The sequence below is a fragment of the Aethina tumida genome, chromosome 6, assembly GCF_024364675.1.
Source record: "Aethina tumida isolate Nest 87 chromosome 6, icAetTumi1.1, whole genome shotgun sequence".
In the NCBI taxonomy this organism is placed as follows: Eukaryota; Metazoa; Arthropoda; class Insecta; order Coleoptera; family Nitidulidae; genus Aethina; species Aethina tumida.
Window position 1 is genome coordinate 19,864,754 of NC_065440.1, and position 22,946 is coordinate 19,887,699.

General features: G+C 42.9%; 8 protein-coding genes across 11 annotated transcripts; 3 read left to right on the plus strand and 5 right to left on the minus strand.

The window, feature by feature from the left end:
• Positions 1-2,516: 2,516 nt before the first annotated feature.
• Positions 2,517-6,144, minus strand: LOC109602583 (cullin-2). 3 transcript variants are annotated; one of them, XM_020018990.2, is made up of 4 exons: positions 5,592-6,144; positions 4,898-5,477; positions 4,653-4,828; positions 2,517-4,579 (listed from the first exon to the last, which is right to left on the minus strand). In XM_020018990.2, exons 2-4 carry the CDS (start codon positions 5,295-5,297, stop codon positions 2,918-2,920), a joined length of 2,238 nt encoding a protein of 745 aa, XP_019874549.1. In that variant the 5' UTR covers positions 5,298-5,477; positions 5,592-6,144; the 3' UTR covers positions 2,517-2,917. The 3 variants fall into 3 exon arrangements, with proteins under 3 accessions (XP_019874549.1, XP_019874548.2, XP_049825207.1); XM_020018989.2 differs by having other exon boundaries at positions 4,653-5,477; XM_049969250.1 differs by having other exon boundaries at positions 4,653-5,477; positions 5,572-6,144.
• Positions 6,145-6,533: 389 nt separating this feature from the next.
• Positions 6,534-8,469, plus strand: LOC126266013 (uncharacterized). Its single transcript, XM_049969257.1, has 2 exons — positions 6,534-7,522; positions 7,895-8,469. The coding sequence occupies exons 1-2, from the start codon at positions 6,734-6,736 to the stop codon at positions 8,105-8,107; spliced, it is 1,002 nt and encodes a 333-aa protein (XP_049825214.1). The 5' UTR covers positions 6,534-6,733; the 3' UTR covers positions 8,108-8,469.
• On the minus strand, positions 8,452-10,438 carry LOC109602570 (zinc finger matrin-type protein 3). Its single transcript, XM_049969254.1, has 6 exons — positions 10,284-10,438; positions 9,842-10,168; positions 9,538-9,785; positions 9,370-9,470; positions 9,227-9,298; positions 8,452-9,162 (listed from the first exon to the last, which is right to left on the minus strand). The coding sequence occupies exons 1-6, from the start codon at positions 10,303-10,305 to the stop codon at positions 8,670-8,672; spliced, it is 1,263 nt and encodes a 420-aa protein (XP_049825211.1). The 5' UTR covers positions 10,306-10,438; the 3' UTR covers positions 8,452-8,669.
• An 86-nt stretch (positions 10,439-10,524) lies between these two features.
• On the plus strand, positions 10,525-13,211 carry LOC109602578 (ribosomal RNA processing protein 1 homolog). The gene is made up of 6 exons (XM_020018983.2): positions 10,525-10,727; positions 10,811-11,034; positions 11,095-11,271; positions 11,327-11,802; positions 11,873-12,342; positions 12,409-13,211. The coding sequence occupies exons 1-6, from the start codon at positions 10,568-10,570 to the stop codon at positions 13,086-13,088; spliced, it is 2,187 nt and encodes a 728-aa protein (XP_019874542.2). The 5' UTR covers positions 10,525-10,567; the 3' UTR covers positions 13,089-13,211.
• A 156-nt stretch (positions 13,212-13,367) lies between these two features.
• On the minus strand, positions 13,368-15,885 carry LOC109602579 (zinc finger protein 728). Its single transcript, XM_020018984.2, has 7 exons — positions 15,692-15,885; positions 15,209-15,632; positions 14,758-15,148; positions 14,532-14,688; positions 14,201-14,468; positions 13,996-14,145; positions 13,368-13,923 (listed from the first exon to the last, which is right to left on the minus strand). The coding sequence occupies exons 1-7, from the start codon at positions 15,806-15,808 to the stop codon at positions 13,397-13,399; spliced, it is 2,034 nt and encodes a 677-aa protein (XP_019874543.1). The 5' UTR covers positions 15,809-15,885; the 3' UTR covers positions 13,368-13,396.
• Positions 15,886-16,214: 329 nt separating this feature from the next.
• LOC109602601 (SH2B adapter protein 1) lies at positions 16,215-19,201 on the plus strand. Of its 2 annotated transcripts, none has more exons than XM_020019018.2 (6): positions 16,215-16,706; positions 16,792-17,071; positions 17,125-17,485; positions 17,555-17,730; positions 17,800-18,096; positions 18,989-19,201. In XM_020019018.2, exons 1-6 carry the CDS (start codon positions 16,387-16,389, stop codon positions 19,097-19,099), a joined length of 1,545 nt encoding a protein of 514 aa, XP_019874577.2. In that variant the 5' UTR covers positions 16,215-16,386; the 3' UTR covers positions 19,100-19,201. The 2 variants fall into 2 exon arrangements, with proteins under 2 accessions (XP_019874577.2, XP_049824973.1); XM_049969016.1 differs by lacking the exon at positions 18,989-19,201 and adding an exon at positions 18,391-18,703 and having other exon boundaries at positions 16,216-16,706.
• Positions 19,202-19,468: 267 nt separating this feature from the next.
• On the minus strand, positions 19,469-20,542 carry LOC109602602 (uncharacterized). The gene is made up of 4 exons (XM_020019019.2): positions 20,381-20,542; positions 19,987-20,331; positions 19,707-19,914; positions 19,469-19,651 (listed from the first exon to the last, which is right to left on the minus strand). The coding sequence occupies exons 1-4, from the start codon at positions 20,495-20,497 to the stop codon at positions 19,500-19,502; spliced, it is 822 nt and encodes a 273-aa protein (XP_019874578.1). The 5' UTR covers positions 20,498-20,542; the 3' UTR covers positions 19,469-19,499.
• Positions 20,543-20,564: 22 nt separating this feature from the next.
• LOC109602580 (probable ATP-dependent RNA helicase DDX55 homolog) lies at positions 20,565-22,826 on the minus strand. The gene is made up of 7 exons (XM_049969017.1): positions 22,489-22,826; positions 22,271-22,432; positions 21,663-22,175; positions 21,403-21,600; positions 21,207-21,341; positions 20,955-21,147; positions 20,565-20,877 (listed from the first exon to the last, which is right to left on the minus strand). The coding sequence occupies exons 1-7, from the start codon at positions 22,804-22,806 to the stop codon at positions 20,600-20,602; spliced, it is 1,797 nt and encodes a 598-aa protein (XP_049824974.1). The 5' UTR covers positions 22,807-22,826; the 3' UTR covers positions 20,565-20,599.
• Positions 22,827-22,946: the final 120 nt, after the last annotated feature.

The window sequence follows — 22,946 nt, forward strand, 5'->3', positions numbered from 1 at the left end:
ATTGATTCAAGTACAAAATGACAAAAGAATGCTCTGCTCCTGCGTGGTGCTCCTGCTCTTCACGTTTTAAATTCCATCAGCTTTCATTATATTATTACCATAAGGAACATGTGTAGATAGTTTTTCAAAAACTAGGATTTACGAAAAGTAAAAACAAACAATATGATTATGATTACCGACGGGTTTTTTATTATTATTATTATTATTATGATGATGATTCTTAAAAGGAAACATTGTGATTAGAACAGAAACAGAAGATTGTTTGTCACTTTTATTTTTTTAATTGTTTCGAAATTTTATAAGATAAATTATATATTGTACGTTGTTTACGTTGATAGGCTTTATTTATTATACTGTGTATGTTTTATGAAAACAAATGATTGAGATAACAGGATTGGACGGAAGGGTCGTGGCTCGACCGAGGCGGTGCGCGGCGCCCCTTCCGTCCACGCGCCCCACTTTTTTTACATTCACTCGTAGCCGTGCTAGTCAATATGAAGTGTATATTTTTGTCTCGGACGGCGCGGGCGGACGTGGCGGGTCGAAACAATTTTTCTTAACAGAGTCGGATTCTTCTGGTGTTCCGACCTCTCGCCCTCGCTCTGTTTGCCTCTTCTCCTGCGACAGCGTTGCGGCGGCAGCCGCGGTGGCAGGAGCAGCGGCGGCAGAAGGAGCGGTGGTCGCAGTTAACGGATCTCCCTTGGGCGGACGATCCACGCCTACCCGGTACCTCGTGTGGACGACGGGCGCATTTCGCCGGAAATCGGGCGGCGCGACGCTCCTTTCTCCTCTCCCTCTCTCTTTCTCTCTCTCTCTCTCTCTCTCTCTCTCTCTCTCTCTCTCTCTCTCTCTCTCTCTCTCTCTCTCTCTCCCCGTCTGTCAGTCTGTCTGTCTGTCTCACTTTGTCACTGCGTGAACATGGTACAAAATGTCAAAGTACAACTGCGCGTCGCCGTCAGATTGCTGCGCCGTGCGCCCGGTCAGGTTTTGGAGGACCCGTCGCCAACGCTTCCGCCCGTCTCACCGTCGTCCGAGGAACGGATAAAAAGATTTTTAAAAAAGTATAGCTTATATTATATATATATTATATGATGAAAACAAATTGAATGTTCGTTTTCGCGAAATTATTCATCATTTCCAATGCATACCTACAAATAATCAATTTTTGATTGATTTAAAGAAGAAAAAATATGCTGGTCATGTTTTTCTTGTTCTTCGTTTTCTTGTTGTGTGATTGATTAGGGGCGGTGCGCGTTTGAACGATGCGGAACTTGCTCGATACCGATCGAGTTACAATTTCCCGCCCCTGCTCCTCCTGCTCCCGCTCCCGCTCCATTGCCCCCCTTTTGTTCGACACAGACACGTTGAATTGATTGGGCCTGAGAAACGCGTACCGCCAAAACAAATTGACGTAATATATATATATGAGAATATTATTAATTATTATGTAATTAGAACCTGCCGACAGATTATGTGCTTTAATTTTGTTGCGCGTGGCGACCGCAGCGGGCGCCGCCCGCTCCGGTGGCCTCGCGCCGCCTCTCATAGGTTTCTCTCGATTTTTCGAATTGTACAAATTGAAGAAAAGAAACAAAACTATATTGTGGAATACAAGTTTTAGTGTTGTTTATCGTTTATGTTTTTTACAGAGTTGTAAACTTTTTCAAAGTGTTATAGAGCGTCTAGTGGATGTTAAGAGGACATCTTTAAAAGAAATAAGTGGCTGACGAAGGGGTCCGCTCGTTTGTCTCCGCCGCCTCGTCCGCCCTTTGTGTCTGTGAAAATTATAAATATTTTTATAGGAAAACAAAAGCAAAAGACTAATTAATTTTACGTTTCATGAGGGAGAACCAAATGTGAAAAGTCACTCGAATCAACGTGTGCGTTGCGATTCGCGTGACGTTTTCGTGTCTGTGATTTCGTCGGGTGCTTCATTGGAATGAATATTCTCTTCGTCATCGTCGTCGTAGTCGTCGTCCTCGGTGTTGTTTTCGTGAAAATACGTAGTCTTGTATTTTTTTATCGGGCAGCGACGGCGGCGGCGGCAGCGGCAAACGGACGGACCCCCGTCGTTAAAACTAATAGATAAGTTATTGTTTTTTGAGAAAACATTTTTTGGTAAATTAGGTGTTAACGTAGGTACGAAACGGTCGGTCCCGCAACGCGACCTCCTCCCGTTTTGTGCTCGGAAGGCGACCGCCCCGTTGCGGGCTCGACCCTTTCTTTCTGGTGTTCTAATATAGGATGGTATTCGATAGTCTGGTAAAAAAATCACTTTTTCCATCACCAGTTGTATCTAAACGCAGTCGTCGACTCGACTCAACTGCCAAAGTACACTTATATTGTTTCTACGTTTTAACTGTTCATTTTTCAAATGACAACAACATTCTCAGTTACGAAAAAATAAATCTTTATAAAAAAAAATAAACGTCGACCTTCGTCGGTTGGTGCCTTTCATTTCAATTCGACCCCCGCCCCCAAAATAAAACTCGTTGATGCTTTCATCGTGTGAGTACTTTTTTCATTCTTTCTTTCTTTCTTTCTTTATTAAAAAACATTCAAATCTCTGAATGGATACAAATAATTTACATGGTTCTGACGCATATAATTCATAATAATAACCGTAATGATGATAATAATAGTAATAGTAATAATAATAATAATAATATAATCTAAAGTAGTTCAATTACGAACTCAACAAGAAAACTACGAGATTTACACAAAATTAATATTTACAATATGTTACATGGTCGAGGCACGACCGCAGCACGATTCGCATGACTGACTGACTGACTGACTGACTGACTGACAATAAATATATAGAGTTGGGGGCGAGAAGGGGAGAGAGTGACAGGAAGAAAGGGGGAGAGAAGAAGAGGAGGAGGAGGAGGAGGAGGAAGAGAAAGGGGCGACCAGCTCAAGCCACGTAACTGTATTCCTCGCTCGAGTGCGGCGTTCTTTCGATGTACTGTTTGTCGATCAAGGACTCGATGCATTTCTTGATCAGCTGCACGCTGGGCGCGAACGACACCTTCGACTGGGCATACACCTCCTGGATGAGCAAGTTGTGTTTCAGCACTTTCCTCGACTTCATGATGCGCACGATGGCCGCCTGCAGGTACATTTTCCGGTCTTCCTCGACCGAGTTCATCGTCTGTTCGACCTCCTGCGTGGTCTCCTTCTGCACCGCGGCCGTGATCCTGAATTTGGTTCTCTTGTTCGAATAGTCCATGTTCAGTCGCAGCGTGACTTCGGGCGTGAGTTCTTCCGCGTCCGCCAACAGCAGTTTGCTCTCGACCAGACTGACCGCGTGTCTGTTGAACTGGTCCTGGTTGAGCTGGAGCGTCTCGCGGATGTCGCGACACAACAGTGCGTCGGTGGTCTCGAACAGCAGCAGGATGGCCATCTGGAAGGTCTGCACGTTGACCACGTAGGACTTGCGCAGGTGGCCCAGTCGCAGCTCCGCCTGGCACAAGTGATGCAACCACGTCAGCTTGCGTCCGCTGAAGCCCTGATGGTAGAACGACTCGAACATTTGCACGCTCCTCTCCAGCTGGTGCGGCAGAGCGAACGGAGTGACGACGGCCTGACCGAGGGGCCAAGCGCCCGCCTGCAGCACGTAGATGGTGAAATTGATGCCCAGATCGATGGAGGACTCTTTCAGGTGGGCCGCGAACTTGTTATTCAGATCGGCGCTGACCGACATGTCGGTGAACATGCGGTGCAGCTTGCTGGTGAACTCGTACCCGCACGCCTGCTTCAGTCGGTTGATCATCGCCTCTTCGGCGTCCATGCTCTGCGTCTGCTGATGGATCAGTCGCTTGGCCAGCATGCGCGAGTAGAACTTCTGGAACACGTCCTTGTCGTCGATGTACTTGAATATGGTGATGCTCTCGGCCAGGCGCTCGTCGACCTCGCTCTCGCTGATGCCCTTGCTCGACTTCTTGAGCAGCGTGTCGCAATACTTGGCGAGCAGTTCGGGACTCTTGCACGCCGTCTTGCCCATGTTCGGTCTGTGGTTGATGACCGAGCTGCACGCCTTGTCCAGGGCGCCCATGAAGTTCTGGTCGCCCTTGAACACCTCCTGGATCAGTTGCCTGTACTTTTTGTAGACGGCCAGCAGATTCTCCACGAAGGTGACGTGCACGTTGTCGCCCTGCAAGTTCCCGATCGCCGCCAAGCCCTGCGTCTTGATGTGTTCCAACATCGTCTCGACCAAAACGATCATGGCGTTTTGGACGCTGTGCAGCAAATCGTACATGTTGCCCAAATCCTTGCGCCGCTCGCTTTGGACCATGTTCATGCATTCGCTGTACAGGAACGGCAGATGTTCGGCGACCATGTGAGTCTGGCACCGACTCGAGACCTTTTGCCACGAACTGTTGTGCAGAAATTTTCTCGCTCTCATCAGTTCTTCGTCGATTTTCGCCTTCACCCTCTCCATATACAGACTGACGTCGCGTTCCTGCAACAATCTCGCGGCGTCCCGTTTGAAATGCTCTCCGCTCGCGTCCAGGAAATGCGCCTCGAACAATTCCTGATACAGCTGTAGCTCGCCCTTCTTTTTGTAGCCCTGAACCTAAAACACACCACACGGTTTCGGTCATTCATTTTTCAATTCGTTCGTCATCTATTTTAGAGTTCTATTTTACCTCGACGAAGCTCAGAATGGTGCCGCGAACAGCTTCAATCGATATGCTCAAAGACTGTCCGGCTCTGTCTTCATCTATGGCCTTCAGCAGGAGGCTCACCAATTTCTGACCAAGCGGACCGATCATCCCGGATTGCCAAACTTCCAAAGCCAATTCTCCAATTTCCATCTGTTCGCCTGCGAATAAAACAAAAACAAAAACAAATAGTCGCTTCGATCTCGTCTCTCGACAGTGAAAAGACCAACCTGAACTTGTGTCGGAACTGCCGTAAATAATTTCGGCATCGGAAAGTTTTTGCGTCCGGATGTGCTGCTGATTCAGATACAAATACAAACTGTGCAAATATCCGCTGCCCTTCGAGTATTGCAACCAATAGGTGAAGTAGTTCTTGACCAACTTGTCGTCACCGTCGGCCTGTACCTGATTCAATAGCTTGGCCACATGATCGATGAGGTACTGTTTGGTTTCGGCGTAGAGTCTGTCGGCGAGCGGCTCCGGATGAGCCACGCACAACGAATACACGTCGGAGAAGCGGTCGTTCCAAACGGGACGCTCGACCTTTTTCAAAGTTATCACTCCGTGGATCGTTTCCTTGATTTGGCCCCAAGTGGCGTTGAAATCGACCGTTCTTGGTTTCAGTGACATCTTCTTGTTCTGTGTGACGCCAACACAGACTTAACCTAGTAAAGAGACGATGATGATGATGATGATGATGATGATGTCGTCGTCGTCGTCGCCGTCGCCGTCGCCGTCGTAGCCGTCGTCGTCGTCGTCGTCGTCGTCGTCGTGGCCGTCCTCGTCGTCGACGTGATGACAAGCAAAAATCTAAAAATAAAAAGACAACACATCTACAGTCCGACGACATCGAATCTTTGTGTTCCGTCTACACTATGACGATTTCGTCCCTTTTACCACCTACCCACTTTTCCTTCAACCAACCTCGACTTTGTTTTCTTTTACACCACTTCTTCTAGATGTGTCCACTCAAACGGACAACACCGACGACATTCTTTTCCGACCACTTTTTACTACTGTCCTTCTCCTCACCGACCAACAAATCGCTTCTGGTTCTTGTTTCCTTTGTTGTTATGTTCGTGACGAGAGGTACGATCTTGAGTGTTAGCAGTCGCGAGTCAATTCTAATTGGGGTCGAATCAGCTGTGGGACACTTTTCAACGGACGATTTCTCAATAGAGTCGACTGCGAAACGAATTTCCATCCGCTCGAAAAACAATTTGACATATTCGAACCTATGCAAACTAACAGGTTTCTTCTTGTGTATTTCTTACAACCACTGATAATTTTTCGCACGTTTCTTTTCCACCTACACCATTTTCGTCCTTTCCAAATTTAAATTTCTACGTTACAACTTGTAATTTTCTTGGAATGACGTTTCAAATTATTTTTACATGTTGTCAATGTCATTCATGCTCGTTCCGTTTGATGGGAAGCCAATTTTAACATTCGCAAACTGCATTTGCAGGAATAAAAATTCAAAATCACTTTGTTCTTTAATCGAACGGGATGATTCAACCGGAAACGAAACATGCGAAATCATTAAAATAAGCGTAAATTAGTCATCTTCCAATTATTTTATTTATCGTACGGCGGTCAGTGATTGTCAAAAGTGAAAAAAAAGATCGGTATCTTAAAACAAATTATGTTGGTTTTGTTTAGACTACCAAAATGTTACTGTTATGCTTTCCGTTGTTTTTTTTCTTTCTATAAAAAGTACATTCAGTTGTTCAGTTGATAAGAAATAGTAAGTAAAATCACGAAAACTTTTGAGAACCACTGCAAGTGTGAACGTGATCCCCCTAGATGACCTTCTATGGTGGCAACACTGACTGCGTATTGTTTTATCAAAATGGCTGAATAATTGTGGCATATTGTGAATAATCTTCGAGTGCTTTTTCTACAATGGCGAAATTCAGTAGTACGCAATCATCAAAATTGATAGTAGTAAACAATTGCAAATCGTCAACCTGTATCGGAAGAAAAAAACGTCCGTCGTCGCCCGATTTGAGATTGGTTTTTACTTGTGAGTTTATCTGTTGTGACGGGAAAAAGTGGTAACAATCATGTGGAATATTAGCAACGGCAACGGTTTGTCCCCTTGGATGGGAGCGTTCGAGCAAAAGAGAAGCTTTCACGGTCTCGCCAGTCGACCGACTCCCATGTCGATTTTGCCCAACAAATCTTTCACCAATCCAAACTTTGTGAACAACATTACCACCTCGACGACGATGATGTCCAGCTACGAAAGGACACCGCCTGATGTACTGGAAAACGGTAACAGAGGCCTCGTCGAAACCATAAAGCAAAGTTGTCCAGAAATTATGAAACCTCTGAAGTCAGAAAACAAAAACAGTAGAAAATCAAGAAGAAGAAAAATTTCGGAGAGAAAAAATAAAGACAATTCAAACAGAAACATTGGAATTGAAGAAGATATGGAAACAGAATTTGAACAAGCTGATGAGAATGTTATTTCAAAAAGCATGTCCAGCCCTGAACCTCTGCATCTGAGCGATTTCATCCCGGTCACCTGTGTTGATGAAGTCGACCACTGTTTCAGCATCTTCTCCTTTCCAGCACCACCATCATCACCGCCACCTTCATCACCACCACCACCGTCACTGTCGTGCTCAAATAACGGTTATTACGACAGCTGTAAAGAGGCGGCTAGAACGCGACTGCCGTCCGCTTGCGAAAGCGAAGACAGTTTTATCATGTTCGAGCCCGGATCAGATGCAGAATGTGATTTCGACGATTCATCTTCGTCTACATCGGGCGATGAATCGGAGACAGACGAAGAATCAGAGGTGGATTCAGAATGGGACTCCTCGGAATCTGTTGTACCTAAGAAAAAGGTAAAGTAAACTAGATTTGTTATTCGTAGGTTGTTATGTATTGCATCAGTTTGTGAGTAGATTGTGTTTATCATTGAGGTCACGGAACGAATGTTTTCGTTGAACGCTTTTTTGTTGTTGAAACTTGAACCGGCGCGCACCGTCGTCGTGATATCTGTTGGGAAAATATCGCGGTACAAGGTTGACAACCGCACGTTCTTCCTTTCGCCGCAACGTGCGAGAACGAGACCGAAAGCGAAAGTTCAAATGTGTTCCAAGGTCGTGATCGATGATCGTGCAACGATTTAATTAAGTCGAGGAGAATTTTAATGATTACTGATTAGCAATTAACGATGACAATATGATAGCAATGATGTTTTGTCTATTGTTTAGGTTCGTTTCGCGGACGAGGAGAGCCTTTGCTCGGTCCACCCGATGGTGCAATGGGCGTACGCGTACCAGAAAGCGAGAAAGGGACCGTGGGAAGCGTACGCCAGAGACAGGGAGCGTTTCAAGAGGCGGATCAGCGACGCTTCCCGTCTTCTCGATCCCGTTCTGAAGCCCGAACACAGACGAACCGTTTTTACATCCCGTTTCCAGGAATGATTTCATCATTTTTGCTTCTAATCTGTCTGTCTGGGGATTATTATGCGTACGCAACTTATGAACATCTCAGGACAAAAAACAATTTTTAACTCTTTGCGTATGCGTAGGCTGTGATAAATTATATAATACCCACAAACCCATTCGAATGGTGGGTACTACACATGATTGTATATTATATATTTAGTTAATTAATTTTAGTCTTAGTTTGACATTTAAACACTTGTCATTATTATTTTGTTATGACGACATTTCCTTTTCCAAATTTAATAAACCAACTTTTGATTTGCTTTTAAAAATTTGTGGAGAAATTTCAGTTTGTACAAATGAATAAATAAATAAATAAGTAAGTTTGTATCGTTTCACCTTGCCGGTGGCTTCGTTTTTATTTCAATCAATCAATCAATCAATCATATTGCACAGAGTTCTCTTTACAAAACCATACGTATTCCGATTTTATCATCGTCATCATCATTTATCGAATACATGATAATGATAATGGTAATAACAATAACATAATTATTAAATTAATTATTCGAAACGAAATTGTAAAAAAAGACTTAGTTCACTTCTGCTGAATCTTTTTGTGATGTCCTTTGCCGTTCAGGTGCAACTTGAAATGCATCTCCGAGTTCAAAGTCAAATCACAATTTTGGCAGTAATAATGTCCGGTTGGAGTTCGGTACGCCGCCAAAATGTCGTTGCCGCCGCCACCAATTTGAAGGAGAGTGCTGTTGCTGCAGCTGGCAGTCGCCTCTGACAGTCCCTCTGCTGCTCCTCCCGCATCTGCCGCCACGTTGATGCCCAACTGTTTCAACTTCTTGAGATGTTTCTGCCCTCGTAGATGCATCTCCAATTGTTGCAAACAGGTCGCACCCACGTTACAAAAGTCGCAGTGGAATTTGCTTTGCAAACCTGGTTTCTGGGCGGCACCTGTCTTCGACTTGGAGGGCGACAGGGGCTGCTCCGTCGTCGTTTCCTTATCCGCATCCGCTTTTCGAAACTCCACTCCGAATCCATCACCACTGCCACCTTCATGTTCTCCTTTCTTTTCCACCCTGTAAAATATAATAATTCCATATAGGTGACGATGATATCGATGAGAGTATATTGAAAACTTACTTGATACGGACCCATTTACCCTCCTCGTTGTAGTAACCTTTTCCCGCCGGAGTCCTGTGTCCACTCACCGCCCTAAAATTCAGGAAACGAAAACAAGCAATTGTTAGTATAAAAAATCGGAATGGGTGTGCAGTTGTTAATACATTAGGTGGTTTTTACCCATATAATGAGACTCTGCATGCAGTTTGCCGGTCAGATCCAGATCGCACACGTCACAGTGAAAGTATCTAGGATCGTTGTCAAACTAAAGAAAAGCATCAATTTTAAAGTGCATCGATTCCGTTCGCCATAATGGAATGCAATCAACATACCATTTGATCAGGATCTTTGCTTTTGTGTCCCAGTTTGGCCCTTTTGTGTAACGGCTCTCCGGTCTTGTCGGAATAATCGATCAGAAACTTTCGAATTTTCTTCTCGTGATTTTTCGATTTGTAATGCATCTTCGCCATAACGTTGGAACTGAGATGGGCCGAACACAATCTGCAAAATAACGGTTGAAACATTGCAGTCAATTCTGACGGCAAACTTGCATCATCCGCGTCAGGGTTCGTGTCTCTGACTGAAACAAGCGCGAAATAGATGGGGAAAAAGTTTGCTGAACGAAGCGTTCATTACATAAATTCTTGTCGTAGTTTTTTGGCTTTTCCTTTGTAGCTATCAGAGCTGTGCAAATCTTCTGGGTGAGACTCGTGTCTGGGACTTGACCCGCCGCATAGTACAAGACAGGTTGTGTAGGAGGCACGTAAGTATTCAACATTGAATAATTGTGATACGAATTTGCCAACATCGATTGTGGTGGTAGTGGTGGTGGCTGTTGTTGTTGCTGAAGTTGACTAACTGTCGGAGTAGTGTTTGTTTGCGGTTTGGGGGAGTTGACGTACTCGTCGTTGTCCGTTATCTTTCGTTTCTTGAGACGAATCTTGTAATCGTTCAAGTGCGCTTCTGAAATCGAAATCGTTTACACTATAATTACAAATTTACATTCTCTGATGACTTGTGCTGCCCACCGGCCAATTGGATAATCGTAATGCCTATGTAAAGTAAACGTTGTACTTGCCTGAATTTTGTCCGTTACTCATAGTTCAATTAATTTCTGTTGCAACGAAACGGCGACGGCGACTAACAAACAAATAATAGTTGGTTCGTTTCTCTATTTATCAAATGTCAAAGAATATGTACAGTCAAATTTTATCGATTTGCAGACATCGTTTTGCCATTACACTATTTAATACATACACCTGCGTATAGATGACGCCATGTGAAGACTCAGTGCTGCCACCATAAAAACACACGAGTTGAAAGTTAGTCAAGTGTGTTGTTGATCAAAACACACGTGAAAACATGAAACCGCCGACGACAACCGCCAATAATGATAAAAAGACGCTTGTTGTCGTCCAAGAGCTGAAAATGGCTCGTTTCTTGGCCGGCAATGACAAATCGTCGCGTGATCGTGCTCTAAAAAGCCTCACCAAGTGGTTGAAACAACGCTCCGAAACTTTCGGTAAGAATCCTAACCTATAAATAACACATTTTACACATTAATATGTTTATAATTGTCCAAAAACACAATGTTTTTCTTTCTAGCCTTTACCGAAGATGATTTTATGAGAATTTGGAAAGGTTTGTTTTACTCTATGTGGATGTCGGACAAACCGTTGATCCAGGAAGAATGTGCGGAAAACATATCCAAGTTGTTGATCCACTTTTCTTCTGTGCACGATTCCATGATGTTTTTTAAAGCGGGCCTGGAAACGTTATGCAACGAATGGTTCGGTATTGATCAACTGAGACTGGACAAATTCCTTATGGTTTGTAATCACACCTGGTTTCTTTTGTTTTACTTAATTATGTGATATGGTCATTTGTAGCTAACAAGGAGACTTTTGAGACAAGCCATCACAGTGTTGAGAAACAATAAGTACAGTAAAAAAGATGTGGACGAGTTTGGTGGTGTTTTGTCCAGTACAATTTTGAATACAGATAGGAAACCACCGTTAGGACTGTTTATGCATTTTACAGAAATATTCTTGGAAGAATTGGCAAAGGTAAAAATCACATTTGTGTACAAGAGAATTGTCTGTTAGTTTTGTATGTTTTAAGGTGGGAAATGGTAACATCAATCCAGATAGAGTGATCGACTTTTTGCGGCCGTTCATTCTTAAAATGTCGACTTCGAATGACGGTCGTGAGATCGCTCGTATACGCAAATTCATTTTTACCGATTTAATTCGACAAACCGATCTAGGTATGGAGTATCAGGAAAAATACGACGCCTGGAAGCGAGAGGGATTTCCCGGCAGCATCGATTCGATGCAAAAAGTACTTGTAGATGATGCCGACGACGACGACGACGACGACGACGACGACGATGACAAAGGAGGAGAGAAACAAGAGGAAGATACTGGTAAAAAGGAAGAGGAGGAGAAAGTGTTGGATCCGAGGGCCGGAAGAGTGAACGTTGAACTGCCGCAGATCAAGTTCTCTCCCAAACTAATTGTTAAGGCACTGAACGAAGTTAAGTTCGATAAAAAATCTACAACGAAAGCGAGAAAGATGATCGGCGTGTTATCCGAGCAGTACGTAAAACTTGCATTGACCGTTTTAAATTAAAGGAAATTAATTGATTGATGACGTGTTTTGTTGCAGATTTCAGAAGCTCTCCAAAGGTGTTTATCCGCTTGGTATTAAACAGCTGAATCTCCCGAAAGACGATTACGACGCGAGCATCAAGAAAGCGGTCAACAGACTCGTAAAATTTGAAAAGAAATTAATGGGGCCGGCAGGAAACGATAAAAAGCGGAAGAAGAAGAACCATGATGACGACGTCGACGCGACAAAGATTAAGAAAAAAGTACAAAATCAGTCAAAGAATGATGATGAACTGCTGGAGGAAATCGATGAAGAGGAACTTGACAAGTTTATAAAAAAATCAGAGGCAAAAATTTCAAAGGCGAGAAAATACGAGAAGAATTATCAAATCGGTACGCCGTTAAGAAAGAAGACGACCATTCAAAAAGCCAAACATAGAATCACGAAAAAAAAAAGTCTGGCCCAAAAAGCGGAGTTCATTTTCAAACGAAATTCCGGAATCTGGTTTGTTTTTAAAGAAGGCGGCGGTAAGTGACATTAAAACTGCTACAATAGTTCAATGTTTATATATTAATTATTGCTCCTTTTTACAGAAACCACCACTACTACTACTACCACTCCTACTGATGACGCAACAAAAAAAGGCGACTCCCAGTTCGACGTTTCCAATGCAGACTTGGGTAATTTTTTGGAGACAAAACTTGATGTGAATACCAAGGTGTCTCCTTCTGACAAGCAAGCTAACAATACATCTCCATCCAGGAGACCAAAGGGCGGTAGTCAGTCCCAATCTCCACATAAAAGTCCTGTAACAGAGTTGACCGCAACGAAATTGTTTACGACACCAGACAAACCTGAATTGTTCCCGAAAAGTGAATGGGACGAACCACCCAAAGAAGGCGAGTACGAAATTTGCATTCCCGCTAAAAAGTACGTCAACAAACTAAAAGTGGAAGCGAAGAAGAACAATCAAAACGTGCAGGAATTAATCAACGAAACAATTTCCAAAATCAAGGGAAAGAACAGGTTCTCTTTGGACTCGAAACTGGTGAAAAACCCGTATTCCGGAACCGGTTCGTCGTCTGCTCAAAAAGGTAACAAAAAGGTGAAAATCAATATGAAACTGAACAGAAGTCAAGAAATACACGAACATGTCGCGCAGATTCTGAATTCCCCCAAAATTCCGTACGACGCTAACAAAAAGCCCCTGAAACCTTTATTAAAATCGAGCGTCAATTCGACGCCGATCAATCCGTTTTACAAGAAGAAATGAGAATTTTCATTGAATTTATTGTTCATTTCGTTTGTGCGCCAACAAACGAGAAACAAACAAACATTTTATATTATGTGTGTATAATTATGAAGTTAAATTAATACATTTTGTTGTATTTGGTTACTTTGTTGTTGTTTTATTTTTCGTTTAGACAGACAGAAAATATTCAAACAAACGAAAACACATTTATTTTATATATTTATTTATTTTATTTTAATATAATATATACAAAAGTAATGAAGATGATGATGATTGATAGTCAGTCAGTCAGTCAGTCAGTCAGTCAGTCAGTCAGTCGGTCAGTTAATTTAGCGTTCCTCAATTTTTAAAAATCCATCCTGTGAGTCGTAGACATAACTGTGAACGGTAGTTTCGTCGATGTACTCCACTCCCTCTTCCGCTTCCACCACGACCATTGCCGCCGTCGCGGCCGTCTCGTCGGCAGCATCGACGACGTTGCCTTGTCGGAATTCCCCCGCGTCGATCCCGTGACACGAAAGCATATGATTGCCCAATATAAACCTTCGGGCGAACCTTCTGCCGCACAAGTCGCACTCGTACTTGTTCCTCTCGCCTTCGTGTCGCTGACTCTCGTGGATTTTCATCTCGATTTCGGTCGAGAACTTCGCATAGCAGACGTCACACCGGTATTTCAAATCGCCCGAGTGGAATTTCTCGTGTCGCTGCATTCCCACCTTCGAGTGAAAGACGAGACTGCAGAACGAGCACTGGAAACGTCGCGGTTTCGTCTGCACTTTGTTGTGGTGCCACATGTGGATGTTGCACGCCTGCACCGTCGTAAACTCTTTGTGACACACCTCGCAGGATTTGCTCTCTGCAACAACAACAACAACAACAACAACAACAACAACATCGACAATTATTATTTAATGCATCAATCGATTACCGTTTCGAATGCGTTTCGGTTTCCTTTCGCCCGTCTCGCCGGTGCGTACGGATTTGCCAGATTCGGATTCGTGGTGAGTTTTCATGTGATTCCGCAAGTAATCTTGTCTCGCGAATTGTTTGCCACACATTTCGCAGCTGCAAACGGCGACTGAAAAAATAATTAATTCATCATTCAGCCGCACACACAAAATTTAGTTGGTTACCTTTGAAGTGATGCACTTTGAGGTGCGTGTCCAGGTCGCGGGACGTGTAGAATCTTTTGTGGCACATTTCACAAGGTACCGGACGTTCCTTGTTCTCGTGGCGACGTTCGCGGTGTCGTCGCAAAAGGACGTTGTAACGGAACACTTTGCCGCACAGATCGCATTGGTACTTGATGTCTTTGTGGTGACGATTGTTGTGATTGCGATGGGCGAGCTGATTCGCCGACACGATACCACAAATCGAACAAACCACCGGATCAGTGTGGACCTGAAAGAAGGAGCAAGTGAGTTGTGTACAAGATGCGGCGGTGCACAATAAGATCGGACTTACCTTTTTGTGAAAACACAGTACCGATGAGTTTTTGAAGTCTTTGCCGCAGATGGTGCACACCACTCTCTTCTCCGGATTCGTTTGCGACAACTTCTTCTGCGGTACGAATCCGTGCATTTGGATTTTATGTTGCCGCAACTGCGAATGATTGTTAAACCTGCAGCCAAATAATAAGCGACAATCGTCGAAAACGTCGAAAATATTATATATACATTCGCCCACTCACCGAATTTTGCATTCTTTACAGCTGGGTTTCTTGCAGCCCGTCTTTTTGTGCTTTCTCAAACCGTTCCCGTCTTCGAACGTGATCTTACACCTGACACACTGAAAATGTGCCGTCGTCAAATGGTCGATCAGTTCGTAGGGCTTCTCGAACTGTTCCGAGCAATATTCACAAACGGTGGTCGAGATGCCTTTACAAGTGAGCTTGTGTTTCTTCATCATTCTAGTCTGGTTGGCCAACATCTTGCCACATTTGTCACATTTTATGCAATTCACTCGTTTGTTGCTTCCTATTAAAATTATACGTTTTTTGCCGGACCGATTCTTCTCTGAACAGTCGTTTATGGAAACGCCTTCGTTTTTGAATTCCAACAGGAGTTCTTGATAATGTTTGTCTGAAATTAATTAAACCACAATATATAATATATTCAAAGATTCAAATTTAATGCATTCACCATTCGAATCGAGAATCATCGACAGTAAATGTGAGGCATGTGAAGGTGCACTGAACGACCTGCTTGTAACGATGTCGTAGTTACTTTTCTTGTGGTAGTCGTGTTCAGATTCTTGAACAGATTCCAGTTTTTCCACTTTAATTTGTTGTTTGAACCTCTGAATTCTCTTTTCGCTCTTTGATTCTGATTGAAGAAGGTGGTGGTGGTGCTGCTCCAAAGAAGTGAAAGAATCTGAGTTGTCTTCAAATTGTTCCAAATATTCCCTCAAATCTTCCGGTGGTCGTTCATCCTTATGAACTTTAATTGATTGCTCAAGTTTCAATTGTTCCTCGATACGTGGGAGTTTTTCGACTAATTCGAGGAAATCCGTCAAACATCTATCACAATTGGCGCAAATAATTGAATTTTGATCGAAATCGACGACCTAAAAATTATATAAACAATCATTTTACGAGGCTAAACGTTACAGTAGACTAAATTTACCATGTCGGGAAATTGATTTCGAATGAGCTGCGTTTGAGCACTCGTTATGCTTGTGTCGAATGCCGTTATCGTGTTCATGCACGTTCTGCATTTTCCTTTGGAGCAGCTCTCCATCATTTTACGCTGATATTTCACAATCAGATGAAAATGTTAACAGAAACATTGATCGAGGTTAAATTAATAGATGCAACATCGTAACGTTGGCATCAGATTGTAGTAGTTCAAGTGTTTTGAGATATGAATAGATCGTTTGTTGTAGGCAACCCAGATTGCACATCTCATTAGGAAATTAAAAAGGTTAATTAAAAAACATTAACATAATAGAATAGCCGTTCTAATTATGTGGTTTGAAATAATTTTCAAGAAAAAAAAAAGAAATCAAAATTTAAAATCTTTTATTTTTTCTTCATTAAATATCATTTACTTCCGTTTTAGATTTACGCAATCACGTAATTGATTAATTGACATGTTCAATCAACTATTTAAATGGATTTTTGTTAAAACTGTGTTGTAAAGTTAATGGTTCGATAACAGCGTCGTCCATCCCCAAGATGGCGTCCGGCGACCTGTCAAAACAAACAACCTCGGTCGCTTCCGTTGTGATGTAAACCGAACCACCCGTCGTTTAATTGTTCCGTTACGATTGTAATTAGTGAGTGGCTCGTTCGCGATCCAACAGGAATAAGAAGGACGGGATGGCCGCCGCACTGGATGCGGCCGGCGACGGTGCCTGGTCAGAATTTTGCGAACGGCACGCCACCGCCTCAGCCCTCGATTTTTCCAAGTCCTGCACGCAGTTCCTGGCACTGAACCTTTCGGAGAACGCGAGGGCCGCCTTGACTCACAAAGATTTCCTGCGTAGGTACATCGAGTGTTTCAGCGAGCAATTCGAGATCGACTTTACGAAGAGAAAACAATCTGGTGGCAAGACCAATGGGATGGTGCGAATAGAGGAGAATGCGGACAACAGTGAAGACGGCAGTCCCAAGATGCAGCACAAACCTTTTTTTAGAAGGTACAAAAACAAACACATGTGACTGTGCCTTGTATTATTATTATTATTATTATTATTATTATTATTATTGTACTTGTTCTTTTAGACTGAGTTTCAAAATGCTGCGCAAAAGCAAAGACTTGTTCCACAGACAGTCTCTCGATGACAGCGAGTCATCATCATCGGCCTCCGCCGCCGCCCTCAACAAGACCAAACTGGCCAAGATTGTGGTGGAATGCAGGAAGGAGGGTATTGTCAACTATTCCACACCAGAAAGTCTGGACCAACCCGGTTGCCCACCCAAGTGGGAGAGATGTCGCCTCCAACTTGTCAAGGCCACCGGCGGTTACATGCTCGAGTTCTATTCACCTCCCAAGAATCAAAAGGTATTGGTTTAGATCTGCGCATGTGCCGATATTAACTGATGAACAACTTTCAGCCGAGAAGCGGCGTATTTTGCGCCCTGATAACGGAAGCTAGAGAAACGACCGCCTTGGAGATGCCAGATCACGAAAACACTTTTGTCCTGAAAGCGAGCAACAACATGGAGTTTGTCATCGAGGCTCACGACACCGACGACATGAGATCGTGGCTGGCGACGATCCGATATTGCATGAAAGCGGGTCACGGAACGGCGTTGGGAGGCGGAGACGCGGGACCGATGTCCGAACACGGAGCCAAAGACTACCACGCGGACGCTCCCGATCTGCCGCCTCGTCATCCGGGAGCCAGAGGCGGCGACCGTCTTTCTTCCAGCAGCAATTTCGAAGTGTGCGCCTCCACCGGAGAACCGCTGACCTGTAAGAGTCGTCAGTCGTTGCGGACACACTTGCTTTTAATGTTTGTTTTCGTTAATGTTGTGTTTGTAGCGATGGAGACGGACATCGGACAGACGCTGAAGAAGGAGCTGTGGTTCCACGGCACGTTGGGCCGATCTGAGGCCGCCCAGCAGGTATTGCACGACGGAGCCGCCGGACACGGTCGCTTTCTGGTGCGACAGAGCGAAACTCGAACTGGAGAGTTCGTGCTGACGTTCAACTTCCAAGTGAGTCACCGTCACACGACTACAGCAACAACAACTACAACAATAACTCATCGTCGTTGATTGTTTCAGGGGCGCGCGAAGCATCTGCGCATGACCATCAACGACCAGGGCCAATGTCGCGTCCAGCACTTCTGGTTCCAGTCCATATACGAGATGCTCGAGCATTTCCGTTCGCAGCCGATCCCGTTGGAGAGCGGCGGCAACAGTGACGTGACCCTTACGGACTACATCCTGAACCCGAACGCGCGTCACGCGGCGCCCGCCCCCGCAACCGCCGCCGCGGTGTCCGCCAGCCAGTCGGCGCAGAGCATCGCAAACGGCGGTGCGACCGAGAGGAGGGCACCGCCGCCGCCCGAAGTCAGACACGTAAGATAAAGACAAACAACATCAGCAGCATTGTGGATCGTGGGTCTCGGCCCCCGTTTCCCCGCGTTTGTTTTTGTTTGTTGTTTCATTTTCTTGGCTCGGGTACGAACCTCCTCCCCGATTCTTTTTACCTCTCCTCCTAACTAATTTATGTTCTTCCTTTTATTTTATTTTATTTTTTTGTTTTTTGTAAATACATACATATAGAAATATTCCGTTGGTTTGAATGCTTGTGAAAGTGTACGAAAAGTAAATCCTGTGTTTACTGTGCTCGCAATGTTCATGTTTTTTTAGTTTTGTTTGAATCATGCCGGTGAATCAAAAGAGACAATTTCAGCCAGTCAGCCAATCAGTTAGTCAGTCAGTCAGTCAGTCAGTCAGTCAGTCTGTAAATAGTACATAGTAAAACAGAAAGAGTGCAATTCTCGTAGTAATACTCATATGGCTCTGAGCAGTCGTCGTGTACATATTACATACGCTTTATTTAAATGTTAAGTATTTATTTTTATATTTTTAGTTTAGTCCGACATCAGAAATCATCAACTGGATGTTGTTATTTTATTATGATAAGTACAAAAAAAGTCCTGTAAATATATTGTACAACAGACACACTTGTTTTATTTACGTTCGCCTTTTCTTCTATCTTTTCTCTTCTCTCACACACTTTCCAAATCGATCGAACGTTCGTTTTAACAATACCAACAATAATAACAACAAAAACAACGGTACGACGACGACGACGACGACGACGACGACGACGACAGGTAAGTACGATTAATTCGGGAACATTTTTTTTTACCATTGTCACCATCAGCATCATCATTTTGCTTTGTGCAGTCGTCCGAATAGCGACATTGCCCAATCGAAATTGAATTCCGTTTAAATCTTGCAGGTTTTGGCATACAACGGCAGTGTCAGAACGTCCGACATGACTTGGGATCAAATCTACGCGGATCTTCCGACCCAAAGTCGCGCCGTTGAAAACCAATACAGTTTCGTTTGAGGAGAATGCACCAGGTACAAAAATCCAATCAAATTTTAACGTGTACGTGTTCCGATAATAATGTGTTCCAATAATGATAACAATACAACAGTCAGTCAGTCAGTCAGTCAGTCAGTCAGTCAGTCACTGAACGGGTATTAATGATAAGTTAAGTTTTAAAAGACTGTAAAGTCGAAACAATTGCCGTTGCAACCAACACCTCGATTGTTTCGATTCGATGCTACAACTGAACAAACTGAACAAACAAACAAACAAACAAACAAACCGTTTTTGATGTATGGTTAATAATGAAAGTATAGTTTTTTCGTCGATGTTATTTCAGAGCTATATGGATTCTATGTTGATAGTTTACAATTTAATAAATGTTAATCAGACTCGACGAATTTTATTTCACATAAAGTCAGATGTGTTTATAATATTCACACTCTTTGTCGTGAAAGCTGCCTTCACATTCGATTTCTAGATCCGTATCGGATTTGGAGTTGAGCAGCACCACTTTCTCCAAGACGTCCATTCGTTTGGCCAAATCTTCGCACATTCTACAAGAATGATCTGAAACAGAAATGTGAGCTGAGGCAGATCTGAAAATCCACCGTCGAAAACTAACTTTTATTTTTGGACGTTCGATTAACGCGGCTCCTTCGATTTTTCATTGTAGCATATAAATTCGTTACTGTTCTCACGGAACATCGTCCGACTTTGCTGTGTACTTTCAAATCTTTGGACGAGAATATGATTATGCGGCAAATTTTGCAACACAATGGATATTTAATTCTTTTAAAGTGTCTCATCAACGTCTGAGCGTCCGGATACAGCTACAAAATAAAATGTACGTATGTACAACAACAACAACAACAACAACAACAGTTGTTGTACAGGTCACAAACCTTAAGACAATGCACACAACCGTGTCCAACTGACAACAATTCTTTGTCCCTTCTTTTCCAAGACTTTCTTTTCGTCTGCGTAGAAGCAAGTTCTTCCGTCGAATTTTCTTTCAACTCAAAAACGTCCGTCTGCGATTCGGGATTTCTTTCGATGATGTCGCTGGTCATGACTCCAACGGCACTTCCCGGCGATATTTTTCGAAAGTCCTTAAACATGTCAGTATACTCGTCAGCGACGGTTTCATTGGCCACTAATTTTCGTAACATATCGCTGAAAGTGTGACACATTTTCAACATGGACGAGCACTGCAGACACATTGCGTCGTCTTCTCGTATCACTTGAGCCTGCAAGCAAATTGTTGGAGACGGGGCAAAGTGTTGTTAAGCGTCTTACAAGACTGGGCATCAAGTTTCTGATTGCGTCGCCGTAACTCATCATTTCCGAGTACATGTCTCGGAATCGTTTGCCGCCGTAGCTCGATTGAAAGTTACATATTTTGCAAATTTCCATTTTCAACAGAAAAAAAATATAGGTATATTAAAATGAAGTTTGACACAAAAAAAAAAAAACAAACAAACAGTTTGTCAAAATATTATTTATTCACAACGCAAATTACGAACAAAACTCTCTGTCAAAGTCTTCGTCAGAGATTTTCTTCTTTTTAAACTTTTTCATTAATGCAACGTCTTTCTTCAATTCTTCCAAGTCTTCTTCGCTCATTACTCCTTTGCGTTTCTTCTTTTTCAACGGCTGATTATTTGCGATCTTAATTTGTTTCTTTTCCTTTCTTTTCTGTCTCTTTTCTTTTCTTTCCTCCTTTTTCTGTTTGGTCAATGACCAGGGTTCCGTAGCTTTTTTAATATTCTTGGGCTTGTGTCCTGGCCAAACTCCTTAAAAACACACACAAAAAAAAAAAAGAAAAGAAATCGTAAAACGAAACCTACGTAAACAATAGATTTAATTGTACCTGTTGTTTTGTACTGTTCCAGTTTCTGTTTCCTGATGGTTTCTCTGGCTTTATCTTTATAGGGAATCGTCGTGATGTCTAGGTCGTCGTTGTCGAGCGGCCTAAAGTCTGACAAATCTCTATTTTTTAATTCGGGCATTTTCGGCAGCTGCAACAGTCCATAAGTAACTGCCATACTTCCTAAAGGTAGTTCCTGGAAATAGAATTAATCAATCAGTTTATTGAGTGAGTTGCTTCGTCGAATTTTTTTACATTGACTTTTAATAGTAAATTGCACTCGTGTTTGGAATACGCTCTAACATGTGAAACGTACGCCCTCGTGGCCTTTTCCATAATTGCTCGGTCTTGTTTTTGTATGTTTCTCAATTGGTCCATCAATGCAATCACCTAAAAAGGATAATTGTAAAGTAAAGACACGAATACTAAATATGTATTTAGTCAAAGTTACATTATCTTGGGTGGCCGTGTCCGGTTCACTGATGAGCTTGACGCGTTGATTCTTTTCAATGAAATGGACATAGCTCTCTTCATTTTCCAATAGGAGAATCAAACTGCAGCCTTCCTGTCCCTGTCTGGCCGTCCTGCCAACTCTGTGGACGAAGGCACTGGCATTCGCCGGTGGATCCCACTGTAAAACCCAATCCACCTGAAAAACATATCTTTTGTTGTAGTATCCAATCGTGACGATTTTATGAATCAATCACTTACTTCCGGAATGTCGATTCCCCTAGCCATTACGTCGGTACACAGCAGCAAAGCATTGTCACATTTTCTGAAACTATCCAGGATTTTGTTGCGTTTGTCCTTCATCTTACCGTGAATTGCCATAACTTGCAACTCGTTTTTCAGTTGTTTCGGTAAGATTTTACCGAATACTGACGACCAGTAATCCACACACGCACAAGTCGGAAGGAACAGCATTGCTTTTCGTACGTGTTTCTCATGGATGAAGGACAATAGGGTGGCCAGTTTGCCGTCGTTTCTCGTGACGATGTAATAGTTTTTCAGCGAAAGTGGTGTGCTTTCTTTGGCCTTGGCTGAAACACTTACCAGGACAGGATTCCTAAGTCCCGCTCTGATTAAATCTTCCACAGCTTTAGTTTGAGTGGCTGAGAACAGTCCTGTTCGTCTTTGTCTTGGTAAATAACTCAATATCGTGTCCAAAGACTTTTGAAAACCCAAATCAAGTAACCGGTCAGCTTCATCCAGAATTAAAATCTCCTGCAAAATAATCAAACATTGATGTGTTGTATGATAATGATGATGATGATGATGATGATGATGATGATATGTAAGGATGATGGTTTGCAACTTACAAGACTTTTTACAGCATTAGGCAAATTGAGATCAAATTTTCTAGTTAATAGATCCTCCAGTCTGCCTGGAGTACATATAAGAATGTTGCCACCTTTGTCTTTGAATTTTTTTGTATCTTCTTCCACACTGTTGCCTCCAACCAACAATAGCTGAGACAATCCCTATAGAATCATCAAAATTATTAATAAGATGACCACCAATTTAAAGAAAAACTTACAGAAACATGTTGTAGCAGTTGATCTAGCACTTGATTGGTTTGCAAGGCTAATTCCCTCGTAGGACTGATGACAACAGCTCCCACTTCGTGTTTCTTCCATTTTTCTTCTCGTTTTTTCAGAATATCCAAAAGAGGCACTAAAAAAGCCAAAGTCTTTCCGGATCCAGTCACGGCTTCGGCTGCAACATCTTTTTTGTTGATCAATTGTGGAATTGTGGCCGCCTGTACCGGCGTCATTGTCGGAAAATTGAACGAATCGATGCCATTGCTTACTTCTTTGTGAAGGGACACGCCAATTTCGGCCCAACTTTTGGGCATGTTGATGTTTAAATTGTGAGGTTATGGTTATGGTGACGTTTAAACTACGGTTCGTGTTATCTACTAGTCCAATTAGAATTTTCAAAATATGTCATTTATAATTGAAAATAGATTTGTATTTTTATTTTTTAATAGTTGGT